Source organism: Diabrotica virgifera, chromosome 8, assembly GCF_917563875.1.
Source record: "Diabrotica virgifera virgifera chromosome 8, PGI_DIABVI_V3a".
NCBI classification, from domain to species: Eukaryota; Metazoa; Arthropoda; class Insecta; order Coleoptera; family Chrysomelidae; genus Diabrotica; species Diabrotica virgifera.
The window spans coordinates 152,596,259-152,615,046 of NC_065450.1; the positions used below are offsets into that span (position 1 = coordinate 152,596,259).

The following is an 18,788-nucleotide window of genomic DNA, read 5'->3' on the forward strand; positions in this document are numbered from 1 at the left end:
AGATAATTGTGGCAACTGAGCTACAAATACAAATTGTCAGTAATTGTTTATCCTTTCAAAATTCGTTAAACGTCAAGTATTATTTGTCATCTGAACCCCGAAGCGAAGAGTATTGTTTAAAATGTTTATTTATACTTCTCCAGAAAAGATGCAAATAATTAAATGGTATTATCAAGGTAATTCGTTGGCAGAATGTGTAGATCTATTTGCTAATACTTTCGAAACTAGACCCATACCTTGTAGACAAACAATTGCAAATGTTATAAATAGTTTTGAAATACAACATTGCTTAAAAGATTGTACAAAATGTCACAAAAGAAAAGAGATGTCCCCGGAAAGACAGCAGGAAATCGAAAGAAGGGATGAAGATATTTGTTCTACAATTGAGGTAGATAACTGCAGAACCACCAGAAGTGTCGCCAAAGAGTTGGAGGTTTCGCATACCACAGTTCATAAAGTTCTAAAAAAATATGGCTTTAAGAGTTTCAAATACTCGAGAACCCAGGAGTTATTTCCCGGAGATCATTATCGTAGGATGGAGTTTTGTCAAGCTGCAATGGATGCATCTCACGAAAATGATGATTTTGTAAAAAACATTCTTTTCACCGATGAATCGTCATTTTCTGTACGGGGTCATCACAATCCTTCCAGAACGCGGTATTGGTCTCAGGAAAATGAACATAGAAGCATTGTACATCGGACTCAACGCCCTCAAAAACTTAATGTGTGGACCGGCATTTTGGGTGACCATGTAATTGGTCCATTTTTCATTGAGGGAGTTCTGAATTCAGCTAAATATCTTGCTCTTTTACAAGATAGCATTATTCCAGCTATTCAGAATCTCCCAGATGTACGTTTAGAAGATGTCTGGTACCAACAGGATGGCTGTTCCGTTCATAATTCGCGTATCGTGAAAAATTATTTAAGCACAATTTTTCAAAATCGCATTATAAGCGGAACAAGCAACCAAATTAAATGGCCTGCAAGATGTCCCGATTTGGCTCCCATGGATTTCTTTTTCTGGGGACATATTAAATCCACCATCTATGGCAACGATCTCGAGAGGGCACATAGTCTAGAGGATTTGGAAAATAAAATAAGAAACGCTTGTGCTACGATTACGCCACAACAGCTTGAAAACGTGAGACAAGCATTTTATGATAGACTAGGTTATTGTCTTGCAAAGCAAGGTGGTCTATTTGAACCTTTCATTTAGTTTACTTATTATTTTCTACAGTATAATGTATTGTTGGATTTCCAATTACTTTAAATTAATTATTTATTTGTGTTTAACTAGTTTGAATAATAATTTTTCGTTTTTTGTTGGGCATAGTACACAATAAAAATTTTGAAGGTTTTTAACTGCATTTTATTCATTTTAAATTATTTACGTAGATTTACAGATTTAGCAGAATTACCTCCCTCGAGTCACACGTAATAGAGTCTTTTTCATGAAAGAAAATTCTACATACAGTTTAAAAACAATAGTCGTGGTTTCCTGTAGGCCTATTGGGGACTATCTTTCAACAATAGAAAAGATCAGCGCACTGGCTAGCTTACCTCAAGTGGTATGAAAACGGCTAGGTATGTTTGTAGAGGAGAAATTTACTTTACTCAAAGGATTGTGACCGATCAGAGGTCACAGGTCAAAGTATCCTCAAAATACTAAGGTAGCCACTTGAGGACACTTTTGCCTTTGACCCCCTACGACACGCAAAGACCGCCGTTCGTGAAGTCACAATCCTCGTTTATATTCATTTCGACTGACACAAATAAACGTCAAAACATGACAATATAGTAGCTGAATATTTTTGGCCTGAGGGAATGAGAAAACTGTGTCTGTTTAATTTTGTAATTAGTTTTAAATAAAAAATATTTTAAAAATAAAAGTAAAATTATTAACTCATCAATCATAATCTTTGTTTTTGAGTTATTTATGGACATTCTTGCTTACAAATTCACTTATTGTATTCGTTGTAACAACTCTATTGCACCAGAAACTCGAACTCGAACACAAGCTTCAACTAACACAGATTAGCGCAGTTGCCACACTCAACTTAATGGACATTGCCTATGTCCAGCTGTACGATTTACGTACTGTATAAGTAATTAAAACAACAATAAGACAAACAACACTATAAAATATAACAACGAAATAAAAGTAACTACTTACTTAGTGACGATCTAAATGTTCAAATTGTTGCCCATCATTTTCGATGCAAGCATTTACTCTTTCAAGAGTAGATTGAACAGCAATCTCAATTTCTGCTTTCGCAATTCTTTGAATGGCGTTTCGCATTCTCTAGATTCTAGATCATGTTTTCTCGAGTAGTGGGCCTAGTGGCAAAACAAGGTCTTTAATCCGTCCCCATAAATAAAAGTCTAAAACAGTTAAATCTGTTGCTATTCAGTCGATTCTTGAAAGAGTAAATACTTGCATCAAAAATGATGGGCAACAATCTGAACATTTAGGAAGTCACTAAGACTAAGTAAGTAGTTGCTTTTATTTCTTTGTTATATTTTATAGTGTTGTTTGCCTTATCGTTGTTTCAATTAATTATATACGTTTACATCTGGAAAATGTTTGTTTGTTTTTTCCATAGCATACTACTTTTCCTTAACCTCGTTTACGGGTGACAGTAACAGTGATCTTTAAAATTTACACATTTCTTAAGATATTTCGAGATAGAAAAAAGGTATCGACATGTGGTTTTCGGTATTATGTTGCTAATTTGGTCTAATTTTGTAATACAGGATTAAAAATGCATACTTGTATTTAATATTTTCCAAAGAACACTAGATCTCTGAAAATAACTAAATAACGCCTCTTAGCTTGCATATTGCTCATTGGGCTATTTCGAAAATAAGACATTTACATTGACGAAAAAGAGCTGTTTTTAACACAAGACCAAGTATGCAAAATTCTATTTAGCAGAACTGAACTTACAGCCATTTTTTCATAAGAAGGTTCCCACTCACCCCCACCTCTTATTTGCAAAGGTAGACTTAAAGTTGTGAAATCAAATATGCGCAGAATCTTATGAAGAATACGATGATTGCCAGTGCCCTTTCATTAGGTAAATTTTGTAAAATTTTGATTTTTTAATTTTTGATGTTCAATTACGCCCTCTAGCGGTGGACCTACAATTATGAAAATAATTTGCAGGCTTTTCCCGAGGCAACTTTTGTTATAAATATTTTTTCTCAAAGCTGTACTATAAGCGGTTCCTGAGATATGGCCTAGAGCCATTCTTATTGGGACACCCGGTACAACCACCCTACATACGCAACAATCGCCAAAATCACGTAATATGCGTTATTTCACACTTTTATATTAAAAAAACTGCCAGCAATGCAAAGGCAGCTAAACCAATCTGATTCTGTATCTTCTGACTGTACATTTTGAGATTCTCTCTCTTCAATCCTAACCCCCCGCAGGGAGTGTAGTGGTCGACGTGATGTCGTGTATTGTCCGTCTCCAAAAATCTCTGTCTGTGGTCATTCCCTTTAACTCATGCATAGGTCTTTTGCATATTCCTGTAATTTGAACGATCCATCTTGCTTGGGATCTTCCTCGTGATCTTCGGCCTTCCACCTTTCCCTGTATAATGAGTATTTTCATGTTTTCTGTGTATGCTCTCATAACATGTCCAAAGTATTTTAATTGTTGGAGATGGACTTAACTGGAGAGTCGTTGGCTAACTTTAAGCTCTTAGCTTTTAGCTAAAGGTTATGTAGGATTTTTGTTTCTTAACTTTTTTTCTTCTTTTATGGCCTTTGGTAGCTGTGCCCATTTAGCCAGCAACATTTCTTAAAATTTTATCGCCTAACTAAATCTATCTTACAACAAAACTATTACGAACCAATCAAGGATAGGGAAGAGAAAGTGAAGTTGGTTAAAAAATCAACTGTCGTTAAAATATAAACTAAATAAATAAAATATAATTTGAAAACAATAACTTTACATTATATTTAACCTCCAATATTATGAGAGACGTCAGTTACCATTTACAACCTCACAAATATAATAATGACTTCATATAAACTCATCGCTGATTCTAGCCAATGAAATGCTCGCTGTAATAGGAATGGCATGTCAAAAAAATTTGATTATTCCCTACATATTTTTTCAATTTAGAATATGGCAACAAGAGAATATTACGTGCATTCTTTATTGTTTAACTTTTCCTATAAATAGGGAGTTTTTGTGCACACAAATACGTAAACGTAACGCATCTTTTTGACATATACGCTTGCGCATTAATGGTTGAACTCCCGTATCGCGATACGTATTACCTAAGGTTACGGGCTGGTACGTTAGGTTCATACGCATCCCTATCGAGCCGAAAGTCACCGAATGCACACGAGGATCTTGTCCGATTACCTACCAAATGAACATTTCATCAGCGTACTACCCGTTTATAAACATTTTAAGGTTATATTGGTTATTGGTTTAGTCTATTTGAGTAAAATTATTCTGTGTTTGTAATTGGAACTTCATAATAGATTTAAAATTTTATTGTTTTTAAGTTGTCTATTAATAAAGCAAAACAAACAAATCTTGTATTAATTTAAGAAATACAGTGATCACCACAATTAATAACTAGATAAACAAATGACCTAGTTTCAGTAAAATTTTCAAATAAATATTACCACACTATTTACATTATACCTACTGGAATTCTGATGTAGGTATACAATAATTTACAACTAAAAAGTAGGTATAAACAAAAATAAAAAAATTTTAACCTAAGGAAACATAATATTTTTATATTTAAATAGAAGCAATTAAAACCATACAATTTCATCATTCATTTATCTTTTTTTACATTTGTATATTAATTGTATATTGTGTGAACATTGTTTTATTTTTTTGAATGTCAACGGAATTTAAAAATGACTTTACGATTTGCTTTACGTTACGTTAAGGCAGTTACAAAAACTACCTATTTTAACATTCATCCTCTACGACACGTTAGTTGCTTTACGTATAAGGAGATGCGTACGTTACGTAGCAACAAAAACTCCCTAATATCAAATTTACATATACATAAGAAAAATACAAATAAAAAGAGCTAATCAACTGCTCTCAAGTATAGTTTGTAACGACGAAATTCACCCTGTAGGAATAATGGAAAATAGAATTTGACAAGATGTTGATTTGTCATATAAGGGGATGCAAACGTGTTATACAATTTGAAGAACATGTTCTCGGTTGCTCAGTAACGGAAGAGATATGGGGGTGGTTCTTAACGGGATCAAAAAAAAATATATAAGCAATTCCATGCTTTAACTACGATGTCAGAAACTACTAACACAAAAAAAACTTCTAACTCCTGCCTGCATCCGAAAAGATTATATACCGGCATTGGTATAAGAAATCGCGTTCGCCTAAAAACAGCGAAAATGCAGTGGTCTCGACTTGCTTAGACCATAATGGAACACTTTAGCTCCAACACAAAGACTTCTGCAATAAAATTGCACAATAACTTCACCTTACACAAACTTAAAATGGAAATTCAACCTTTCAGGTACTGCAACCCTGCAGACCTCCGAGGCTAACTCAAACTTCACTTCTTGACGGCTCAAACTAGACTGCTCTGCCACTCAAACGTAACTGACTTTTTCTCCCGTCCCAATTCAAGACAAGATTCCTTCTCAAACACAGAAATTACCTCCCATTCTGGCAATCACCAGATAGTTATCCAATTAAAAGAAACCAAATATTTCTTCTACCAATAAAACAGCCAGGATATGTTACTAAGTCACAGCCCACTAAACTCGTAAATCTTCTTTTGACGAATCCAAATCATAGAGCCACATCAGCTAAGGCTCTCCTGATTCCCACGAAAAACGCCAAACCAACGAAAAGAACACTTGGACTCGTTGGTAAAACTGTGAACCACTTATCTCTATAAAGGCGGAGATACATATGCGCTCTGCTCGGTGTGCGAGCCGCTCGCGCGCAGCGTATTCGTCAGATTAGTACGTGTTTTCAAGTGACGCACAAACGGCACGCACACGCCGCACCACGATCTAAATTCTGTCGGTTTTTCAACAAACGCTTTGATGGTTCGCAATACGTATTTGGACGGGTTTGCGAGTGGTTTGTTGGTTTTGGCGCGCATGAGTTGAATATTTGTTAGTAATGGAATGGTCGGAATTGTCGGAAGGAAATTGATGTTTACCGTGGAAAATCATTATTGTGGGATCCTCAATAAAGAACCATTTAATTTAAAGAAACAACTTAAATCCGATCTGAACGGAAATAGAAGCTGAAATAAAAAAAATGTACATGCGGACCTTTTTAAAAAATGTTAGTTCATTGTTGTACTAAAAATAACATGTATTAAAAATAAGATTTACTATTTTATTTGGGCATAAGCCACAATTCGAGTTTGAAATCAAGTTTACTTGACCTTTCGACTTTCACTTCGGAAATAGTTATCAATATCAAAAAAACATTCATAAGCAGATATATATCACCGGAAAGCGAAATAGGTAACGCACGACTTGGAGAACCTATAGTTTTCTAACTTCGTGTCTGGTGAAGCAACGCAGTTGAAACAAGCGGATATATTATAATTGTGTCACCGGAAAGCGAAAAAGGTAAGACACAACTTGGAAGACCCAATAGTTTTCTAACTTCGCCTCTGGTGAAGCAACAGAGTTGGAACAAGCAGATATATTATAATTGGGTCACCGGAAAGCCAAAAAGGTAACGCACAACTTGGAAGACCCAATAGTTTTCTTACTTCGCTTCTGGTGAAGCAACGGAGTTGGAACAAGCAGATATATTATAATTGGGTCACCGGAAAACGAAAGAGGTAACGCACAACTTGGAAGACCCAATAGTTTTCTAACTTCGCTTCTGGTGACGCAACGGAGTTGGAACAAGCAGATATATTATAATTGGGTCACCGGAAAGCCAAAAAGGTAACGCACAACTTGGAAGACCCAGTAGTTTTCTAACTTCGCTTCTGGTGAAGCAACGGAGTTGGAACAAGCAGATATATTATAATTGGGTCACCGGAAAGCCAAAAAGGTAACGCACAACTTGGAAGACCCAATAGTTTTCTAACTTCGCTTCTGGTGAAGCAACTGAGTTGGAACAAGCAGATATATTATAATTATGTCACCGGAAAACGAAAAAGGTAACGCACAACTTGGAAGAGCCTATAGTTTCCTAACTTCGCTTCTGGTGAAGCAACGGAGTTGGAACAAGTAGATATGTTATAATTGTGTCGTCGGAAAGCGAAAAAGGTAACGCACATCTTGGAAGAGCCTATAGTTTCCTAACTTCGCTTCTGGTGAAGCAACTGAGTTGGAACAAGCAGATATATTATAATTGGGTCACCGGAAAGCCAAAAAGGTAACGCACAACTTGGAAGACCCAATAGTTTTCTAACTTTGCTTCTGGTGAAGCAACGGAGTTGGAACAAGCAGATATATTATAATTGGGTCACCGGAAAGCCAAAAGGGTAACGCACAACTTGGAAGACCCAATAGTTTTCTAACTTCGCTTCTGGTGAAGCAACGTAGTTGGAATAAGCATATATATTATAATTGGGTCACCGGAAAACGAAAAAGGTAACGCACAACTTGGAAGAGCCTATAGTTTCCTAACTTCGCTTCTGGTGAAGCAACGGAGTTGGAACAAGTAGATATGTTATAATTGTGTCGTCGGAAAGAGAAAAAGGTAACACACATCTTGGAAGAGCCTATAGTTTCCTAACTTCGCTTCTGGTGAAGCAACTGAGTTGGAACAAGCAGATATATTATAATTGGGTCACCGGAAAGCGAAAAAGTTAACACAGGGCTTGGAAGAACCTATAGTTCTCTAATTTCGTTGAAACGAAGCTACGCAGTTGAAACAAGCAGATACATTACAATTGTGTCACCGGAAAACGAAAAAGGTATCGCATGACTTGGAAGTACCTATAGTTCTCTAATTTTGTTTCTGGTTGTAGGAACAAGCAGATATATTATGGTAGGGGAGCAAAGTATGCTAAATGTGCAGTCACTCGAGCGCTTTGGGGACCTATTGGGTTGTGATTATTAGGTCCTAAAACCAAAAAAGTTAAGTAAAATTTTCCATTTTAGTGGGGACTTCCCATTTTTTAATTTAATTTTCCATTTCCAACAATCTTTTTCCGATTATAGCGCCATCTATCCATAATTCAAAAAAATGTTTCGAATAAAAGTTGTTTATTTTTATACAAACAATCCAAATCTGCAATAGGAAACGGGGTCTACCATTTAAGATTTTAAAGTAACCCCCCACCTCACCTCCGTGGGGGGTCGTGTTTGGAACCATTCGATAGATTTTTCAAAAACATTGATAAAGTGTATTTTGCAGTTTTTCGATATGATGTTTATTTTGCGAAAGATCGCGGGATTTGTATTTAAAATTTTAAATTTACCCCCTACCCCTCTCCGTGGGGGGTCAAGTTTGGTATTTTTCGATAGATTTTTGAAAAATATTGAACACGTAGTTTTTAGTTTTTCAATCTGACGTTCATTTCGCGAAATATTCGCTTTTTTTGTGAAACTTTTTGACTCACCCATTTCCGTACGCCCCGCTCAAATCGTCATATTTTTGAAATATAGACTCTTTTGCATGTACTTAACTTACCTTATCTTAATCTGACAATTATTTCGAATATTTTAAGGATAGATTTTTTTTTCGGGCCCCCTTGAACGAACTCCCCTGTGTTAAGAGCCAATATATGGTGGAGGTACATCTGCAGGGTACCACGTTTCTCCCCATATGATAATCTGACGCGCTCGAGTAACTGCAAAAATCCCCGCTTGGGCTCCCCTACCATTATATTTGTGTTGCCAGGAAGCGAAAAAGGTACTTCCCGAAATGTTCCCAAACTGTGGCTTATTCCACATAAAATAGTAAATTGCATAAGATGACACAAGAAAATAGTTTCAGAACAATACCGAAATAAGATGTAGTAGAAGTACAGGACAGAGACATGATTATCTACAATTACTAAACGTTCGTTAGTTTCCTCTGGATCGTCAAAATGAAAAATTTTAACGAACAATAACCGCGCCACGAACGCGCGGCGCACACACGGCGCGGAGTTCGCGGCGCGGATATGTATTTCCGCCTTTAAACATTTTCTAGTCCAGCTGTCGGTAAAAACAATTTACTGAAATATTTACGACTATGATTCTTTTGGCGGTACTAAACATATCTAGGTCCCCCAAATAAAAGAGACATGAATATGCATGAGAATCGAGAACGAATTACGTAATACCGCAGATTTGTAAGAACCCGACAATATCCCTGAAACATAAGCATGATTTTAACGAACTTAAAATACAGGGTGTAGCGAAAGTGTCAGTGATACGAAAATACTAGTGACCTTCGCACCGTTACAAGTTCAATCGATCTAAAATGATTCTTCGAATTTGATAATGTAATGATACTTACTCTGCATGTCCTTGAAACACAGAAACCGAATGAACGTTTTCCCTAAAATCCCATAGCCTAAACGTTGTATCCCTCGACGACGTTACTGCTAACTTTTGAGTTGGATGAGTAGCTACATGGTTAAGTTCCTGATCGTGACCTACAACATTTTATAACTGTAAATATTTCTTACTTAAGTACTTATACATTAGACGAACACACTGGTGAAACTCAATTTGGTTTTGTATGTGCTAGTTGAAAGATGTAGAGATGTCGATTCTGATGTACGTTTGTATTGTATAGACTTTCAGAAGGCCTTTGACCTGGAGAAAAACGATAAAAACTAATATATAATTTCAGGTCATGTAATATCGACGATAAAGACATTTTAAACCTTTACCAAGAACGAAAGGCTAAAATCAGAATAAAAAGCGAAACATCTGGAAAAATCAATATTGACAAGGATGTAAGACACTGTGTCCTGTCACCTTTGCTGTTCAACGATTCCTCGAGAAGATATTTAAGAAAGCTTTGGAAGGTACCTTGGATGGTATAATTATAAACGGGCAATGTATACAGGGTGAGTCACCACTAACAGGACGGAAGATTACAGCGAAATGGTAAAAGATTTGAAAAAAAATTTAGATTAATAGTTTGTAAATTGATAAAAGCTAGGTACATTTTAAAATTATTTTGAAATATACAGGGTGTCCCAATAAATGGCGGCGTATCCAAGTTATATTTTTTCTTATGGAATACCCTGTATTTTATTGCATTTTTAATTGTCCGTAAAAAATAAGGTATAGTTTCAGAAGGCTTCCCTATACCTATGTACAGAGTGTTCTGAGTTATGTTGACTTTTCTTAAAATGTAAAGTTTTAAAAGAAGGCTTATTCTCAAGTTATTTAAGAAATTATAAAAAAAAAATTACTTTTACATCTAAATTGTTGGATATTGGTTGAATGTATTCCACGATTAATTATTACACATTTGTCTACAGGGTGTTCAAGATTTACAGTTTCATTATTGATGTATTCAATGTGTCATATGATGCTTATTTTAAATGGAACACCATGTATATTAATAAATAATTATACTTAAAAAATTTACCTCTTTCGAATGGTATATGGATGTCCTGTACCTAGGGCTCATAGTTTTTGCGTAATTTACAATTATTTAAATTCTTAATCTGTAAATCGATTTTAAAACAAAAGATGAAGTTAATTAATGTCATTGTATGACATTGTGATTTTATGACAATACGGTCTGGTAATTATCTTATAATTAATGCAGTCCATGATTGATTATTACACATTTATTTACAGGGTGTTCAAATTTACAGTTTCATTATTGGATTATTCAATAGAGCGTAATAGTAGCATAATATGATGGTTATTTTATTAGAACACCATGTATATTACTATATATAATGAATATGTTTAGTATAATGTGTTTAGTATAATGAATATACTAAACACAGGTTCCTATTTCGAATGGTATATAGATGTTTTATAACTAGGAGTCATAGTTTTTGCGTAATTTACAATTTTTTTAAACGGTACATCGATTTTAAAAATATTTATAGTCACTCTCGATTTTTAAACCCATCATCTTGGTATAGTGGTTATAGAGTGTAGTAAATAAATATGTAGGTATTTTTTTATTTGCTGATTTTTAAAATACATTTTTTCGTTATTGAAAATAACTAAATACATATCGAAACATAAAGAATCTTAATAAAACAAATACATAAATAATACAAAATGAACCACAACTTACTATAAGTAAAAAATTATCAGTTATGTAATACATATTCAAAATGTTTATACAACAAGCGATTTTAAATGATTTGTTTACATTATTTAACATAGCTGGTGTTATAGACGCAAAAGCGTTCGAAATTCTTAATTTCATAAAAATATCATCTGAAGTGGTAGTGTAGGAGGTGTAGCATTTACAATATATTTAATATAACCCCATTTAAAAAAATTCATCCTGGTCAATCCTGGTGACCTAGGTGGCCAAATATATGGACCGAATCTATCTATCCATTTATTTCTAAATTTTATGTTGAGGTTGTTCTTAACATCACGTCAAAAGTAAGCAGAAACTTCGTCGTCCAATTGGAGTTACATGTTTGTTCGCACGCTAAGTGGAAGGTTTTAAGATGGATCCAAAAAACTTATTTTAAGAAATTTAAAAAAGTTGCTCCATTCAGATTTTTATCAAAAACGTCGTCGATGATATGGGTCGATAACGTATTCGCTCAGAATACTGCCCCAAACATTAACACTTCATCGAGGTTGGCGATCAACAGTAAAATGTTTGTTTACTGTATTATAATAAAATGAAAGCTATGTCTATTAACTAGACTAGACGATTATTATGAAAAGTAGGTAGATTCGTCTGTACACAATACATTCTTAAAAAAATCAGGATCTTCTTCAAATTCTAAAGTCTATAAACGAAAAGTTAAACGTTCCTGTTCTGTCTAATGCTGGTGTAGTTGAGTTTTATACGGATGATAGTGGTTTTTCTTATGTATTCTACGTACACTCGTTTGACTGATTTCCAATTGACTCGAAATTACCGTAACAGAAAGCAGGACATCAAGTTCGTTGACGTCATTAAAAATAAATGGTTTATTTTTATTTAACTTTTCGTACCTATGCCACATTACCAGTAGCACGGAATCTATCGAGAAATCTTTCAAAAACGTCCTTTCTTGGGTGTCTTCTATCAGGATACTTTTAAGCGTAAACTTTAGAAGCTAAGAGACAATTTTAAAAATATTCCCCAATGCAAAGTAGCATGTCTACTCTTTCGTAGATAGCGTGATTATTCATTTTTAGGAACAATTAAATTTGAATGTAATAGGCTCTGCCAAAGCCATTTTTAAGTAAAAAAAAATTTGAATATCATACACGTATGTTTATAGTTTTGATAATTACCAGACCGTACTGTCATAAAATGACAATGTCATACAATGACATTAATTAACTACATTTTTTGTTTTAAAATCGATTTACAGATTAAGAATTTAAATAATTGTAAATTACGCAAAAACTATGACACCTAAGTATAGGACATCTATATACCATTCGAAAGAGGTAAATTTGTTTAGTATAATTATTTATTAATATACATGGTGTTCCATTTAAAATAAGCATCATATGAGACATTGAATACTCCAATAATGAAACTATAAATTTTGAACAACCTGTAGACAAATGTGTAATAATTTATCATGGAATACATTCAATCGATATAAAACTATTTAGATGTAAAACTAATGTTTTTATAATTTCTTAAATAACTTGAGAATAAGCCTTCTTTTAAAACTTTACATTTTAAAAAAAGTCAACATAACTCAGAACACTCTGTAGATAGGTATAGGGAAGCCGTATGAAACTATACCGTATTTTTTGCGGACAAATAAAAAATGCAATAAAATACAGGGTGTTCCATAAGAAAAAATATAACTTTGATACGCCGCCATTTATTGGGACACCCTGTATATTTCAGAATAATTTTAAAATGTAGCTTTTATCAACTTACAAACTATTAAATTTAAATTTTTTTCAAATATTTTACCATTGCGCTGTAATCTTCCGTCCCGTTAGTGGTGACTCACCCTGTATATAACCTGCGATACGCTAATGGTACGGTCATTCTGGCAGATAATGCTGAAGCACTGCAACGCCTAATGGACCGAGTAACGACAGCCTGTTGAGAATTTGGAGTGAAATTGAATACAAAGAAGACAAAAACGATGGTCATCAGCAAGCACAAAACAGAAGGGTGAAGGTCAATGTCGATGAAACAAATCTGGAAAGAGTAACAAAAATAACGTACCTCGGAAGTAATATTGATGAAACTTAGGACCACTCACTAGAGTAGATACGAACACGCCTAGAAAAGGCACGTACAGTGCTTTACAAAATGCAAAAAGTTCTATGCAACCGCCAGCTGGATATCTCGTTGAGAACTAGCATACTAAAGTGCCGTGTTTTCTCCACCTTGCTGTATGGTGTTGAAGCATGGACAATGATAGAAGCAACACAAAAAGAATCCAAGCACTCGAACTCTGGTGTTACCGTAAAATGCTCAGAATATCCTACATGAGCCATAAGGCAAATGCGGAGGATGAATAAGGAAATAGAGCTTATGCTTATAATAAAAGAACACTTATTCTAACACAATATTTTGGTCACATCGTAAGAAATCAAAAGTATGAACTGCTCTAACTTATAATCGAAGGCAAAATCAATTAATAGCGAAAGGGGACGAGGAAGAAGATGCAATTCTTAGCTTAAAAACCTACGACAATGGACGAATATGACCTCCATTGCAAAACGTTTTCGATTTAAATTAGATCATCTTCAGTGCATTCAACTAGCACACTAATAAAAGTGGTAACCTCAAAATATATGGTTTACATAGTAATATTTAACAAATTATGGTGACTCCAAGTCGATTTTAATGGATTATATTGTCATATAAATGCTCAAAGGGCAACATGGTTCCCTGCTCGAAAAAATGCTAGTTTCTTGCCAGTTCAATGGACACAGACCAACCAGTTGGTCTGACAAGAACCTAACATTTTTTCGAGCAGGGAACCATGTTGCCCTTTGAGCATTTATATGACAATTTAATCCATTAACATCGAATTGGAGTCACTATATTTTGTTAAATATTACTATGTAAACCCCATATTTTTGAGGTTACCACTTTTAATAGTGTGCTAGTTTCATCTACTCAGCAGAATGCACTGAAGATGTTTTAATTTAGATCGAAAACGTTTTGCAATCCATTTGGATGACATTTTAAGAAGTTTTTTTAATGAACTATTTTATACCAATATACAAATTGAAGTTTTTTACTTCTGTATGAGTTTTTACCCTAATAAGAGTTTTGCCATTGAACCACGTTGTTCCAAATTGGCTTTCATTCAGATGACATTATGGAATCCACTTATAGAATCAATTGAAACAGTTCTTAGCACTGTATGTTGCTCACGAGATGTTCCAGACATTAAAGTTTGCGCAAAGAAATTTTACAGAAATTTAAGACAAAATTTATGAAAATGTCCAGCGAGTGGATAAATACGCATATCTTGAAATAATGATTAAACTCTCAAATTATTGCTTTAAGGAAATAAAAATGAGAACAGAAAAGGCTATAATAAATTTCAACAAAATGAGGAGAGTGCTCTGTACAAGAGATTTAAACTTGGAGCTAAGAGTTAGGTTGGCGAGATGCTACGTTTTCTCGACTTTGTTTTATCGACTGAAAGCTTGAACCTTGAATGCGGCATCAATGTGGGGGTCTAGAAGAATTCTGAAAATATCGTGGACAGAACACGTCACCAATAAAGAAGTTCTCTGAAGGATGAATAAAGAAATTGAAATCTTAAATACAATCAAAACAAGAAAATTGGAATATCTCGGGCATATCACGTGGAGAGAGATTCAACTTACTCCAACTGATTATGCAGGGAAAGATCCAAGAAAAAAATGCATAGCAATACGTAGAATATCATGGCTACGCAACCTGAGTTACGGATATACAGGGCGATTGATTAGTGGGGTAAAGCTCAATAGATCCGGTGTAGTAATAGGTAGCAATAAAATTTAATAACAAAAATTGTAGCCAACCTTGAGCTTCACATTTTAAAATTAATTAGAATGCCACAGAGTGTTCGATAACATCGTGGCAGACCAAACTTACGATTTTTTAAATGGAACACCCTATATTTTATCTTATATTCGAAATCTATTTAACTTACACATTACAAAAATATATTGGTCTGTTATGTTATACAGGGTATTTACAAAGTTATAAGCAATTTTCTATGAAAATCGTAACAAGTTCAGCTCCCTGTATAAATAAAAATAAGCACAACGGCAATGGTTTATTGATGCCACAATTTTTTATTTATTGTCAAAATTTTTAAAAATGATTGACATTGCTAATTCTCTTTATATCGAATACAGGGTGAGTCCAAACGCAAGTACATTATTTTTTAAGTAATTTTAAATGGAACACCCTGTATTTTATCTCACTATTGAAAAGTACCATTATCGTACTTTAATTTGTATACAACATTGTCTAAATGTCTAAATTTATTAGTTTTCGAGATATTTTCATTTTTCAATGGACCAGTAGCGTGGCTACCCAGATCACCAAAATTTAATAAACTGGACTGATTTTTTTGGGGTTACGTTAAGAATGAAGGGTATAAAATGCCTCCAACAACAAGGGACGAGATGAAAAATAGAATACAAAGTGTATTTCGAAGTATTAATTTACAAATAATGCTTCGTAGCGTTAATCTAGTTCACTCAACTCATTTTGAACACCTTATTTTACACTTAAAAGTAGCTTTTATTCAGCTCTTTTTTTAAATGTTCTTTTTTTGTAAAATTTTTAACTGATAAATCATTTTTTGTTCTTTATTTGTTATATTGTTACATTTACATACAACAGTAGTTTTTAATTGTTTCCACAAAATGTTGTATTTTGTGTTTGGGTTTATTTTTGCAAAATTTATAACTAATAAATTATTTTTCTTTCTTTATTTGTTAAATTTACAAACAAAAGTAGTTTTTAATTGCTTCAAAAATGTTGTATGTTGTGGTTGTGATTTTTTTTTATAAAATTTGTTACTAATAAATTATTTTTCTTTCTTTATTTGCTACATTGTTACATTGAATTCCGGATTGATAATCAGTAATCTTAAATTATCAGTTTTTAAAAATTCACTCATGGCTTACTAAAAATTTGGAAAGATTTAGACCCCTAATTAATAATTTGCTCTGAAAAATGAAAATATCTCGAAAACTATTAAATTTAGACATAGGGAATATTATACAAACATTAAAGTACGGTAACGGTACTTTTCGATAGTGGCATAAAATACAGGGTGTTCCATTTAAAATTACTGAGAAAATAATGTACTCGCGTTTTGACTCACCCTGTATTAGATATAAAAAAAAATTAGCAATATCAACCATTCTTCAAAATTTTCACTATCAGCAAAAAAATATGGCACCAATAAACCATTGATGTTGTGCTTAATTTTATTTATACAGGGAGCTGATTTTCATAGAAAATTGGTTATAACTTTGTAAATACCCTGTACAACATAACAATCCTTTATGTTTTTGGGATGAGAAAGTTAATAAGATTTCGAATATAAAATATATATAGGGTGTTCCGTTTAAAAAAACATAAGTTTGGTCTGCCACTAGGTTATCGAACACCCTGTAGCATTCTAACTAATTTTGTAATATGAATCTCAAAGTTGTCTACAATTTTTGTTATCAACTTTTATTGCTATTTATTACCATAGCGGATCTATTGAGCTTTACCCCACTAATCAATCACCCTGTACATCAAATGAACTTTTCAAAGCCGAACTTTTAAAGTCCGAATGGCTATGATTATTGCCGACCTTCGTCGCAGAGATATCATTTGAAGAAGAGGGAAAGGTAGGAGAGAACGTTGTAAGCGATAACATCTCTCCAAGAGATTTTAGCGACTCCATAATGTCTTGGGGTAACTGCTTCGACTTTAGAACAAAACAAAAAAAATCATTATATTTGTCAATAAATAAATCTCACCTGCTAACGTAGTAACAAGCTGACCAGTATCAACATCGTGCAGAATGGCTAGTCTATCCCAACCTCCAGTAATAATTTGATCGGCTCCAGCTAACCACTCTGCAGAAGCTACAGGAGAAGTGTGTCCCTTTAATTCTTGAAAGGGTGTTCGTAAAGTTGCGATTTTGTTGATTTCAGATTTATCCTCCATCTCATCAGCTTCTAACTCTTCTTCAGATGATTGTCCCCTCTACAAAATATATAGAACATATTCTCCTTCCACAATTGAAATTATTTCAGCATTTTGGCTTGGCAATTAATCCATTCACTCACGGTAAATTTGTGCTTTTGCATTGGGGGTGAGTACCACCCCCTCTCGGGGTGAAAAAACATACGTTCAAAATAAGACGGGAAGTAGATAAACTGACTAATTATAAGCCACTTTCTAAAGCAATTCTAAAGGCCTTCATGGATTAGTTTGAAATTTTGACAGTAGCTCAAAAATGATGAAGATAACAAACCTGACTTGGTGCCAATGTATGCTTCCACCCTGGGGGTGAACGCCACACTTTCTCGGGGATGGAAATTTAAAATTTCAAAATGACACCGGGAATCGCTAGAGAATTGAATTTTATGAAGAAAATAAAGAATAATAGCTATTTGTATAACAAGGGAGGAAAGTGTAACTTTTCCTCCCGAGAATGAAGTTTACTGCCCGACGCGTAGCGGAGGGCAGTAATCATTCAAGGGAGGAAAAGGCACTTTACTCCCATGTTATACATATGGGTTTTCCATCTTCCTCAAATAACAAGTAATTTTTTCATTTTTACTTAATTTATTTATGTAACTAACCAACAAAATTTATTAGAACTAAAACAACAAGTAGGTACAATATAACTGTCAACTGTCAAATATAAGTCAAATTATTAATGTAAACATTGTTAAATCAAAATAACAATTTACTGTTTTTTACCATTCTGCAAAATACAGGATGTTTTATAAATAAACGTTAAAATGTATAGATACTTCGTAACAGAAAATAGATATTATACAGGGCGTCAATAAGTTATATTTCATGAATGAAATACCATGACGTCACTTTTACTTTTCCTCCCTAGGGAGGAAAAATATTTTCCTCCCTAGGGAGGAAAAGTACAACTTTGCTCCCTACAATCAGGTCCGGAAAAGTATACTTTCGGTAGAGGTAGGTGGAAAAATTTTTTACTTATCTTAATAAAAAAAGCTTTGACAAACAAAATAAGCTTTGACAAAAACTTCTAGCATGAAAATTAAGCAAGTTATGACGAAAATTAATCAAGTACCTCGAATTTATAAAAGAAAAAAATGACGCTAAAATGTATGCCATGTGCGGTAAAATTAATATTAATCGTAGCCCATGTAAAATTAACTTTATTCATGTTCCAACAACACCTTCCAAAATGTTGAATTATTTAGAACAATTACATTTTGAAAACACTTATTTTAAGCAAATTTCTTCTTTTTTTCGATTTTTCAAAAAATATGTAATTTTTTCAAAATATCTCAAAAACTATTGTATTTATGAAAAAAAGTGTTGTAACCAAAAATTTACCTTTTTTTACTGAAAATTTTGCTTTTTTTAAACCTCACGTAGCTTAAATATTAAGCGGGATATAAGCGTTTAAAGTATTGATTTCAATGCAAAGGGAGCTTCTTTATAGCACTTTAACATTAAAATTCTCTGAACAAAAGGCTCTAGAAAGATTGCAACTCCCATG

The 18,788-nt window shown here is 33.7% G+C and overlaps 1 protein-coding gene across 2 annotated transcripts in view; it reads right to left on the minus strand.

Moving 5' to 3' along the window:
- Nucleotides 1–18,788, minus strand: part of LOC126889693 (WD repeat-containing protein 37) — a 76,390-nt gene that overhangs the window by 16,807 nt on the left and 40,795 nt on the right. For both annotated transcript variants that reach the window (XM_050658218.1, XM_050658219.1), the window contains exons 5-6: nt 17,053–17,281; nt 9,449–9,587 (exon numbers count right to left, since the gene is read on the minus strand). In XM_050658218.1, coding sequence (XP_050514175.1) covers nt 9,449–9,587; nt 17,053–17,281 — 368 coding nt within the window. The remainder of the gene's footprint in view (nt 1–9,448; nt 9,588–17,052; nt 17,282–18,788) is intronic.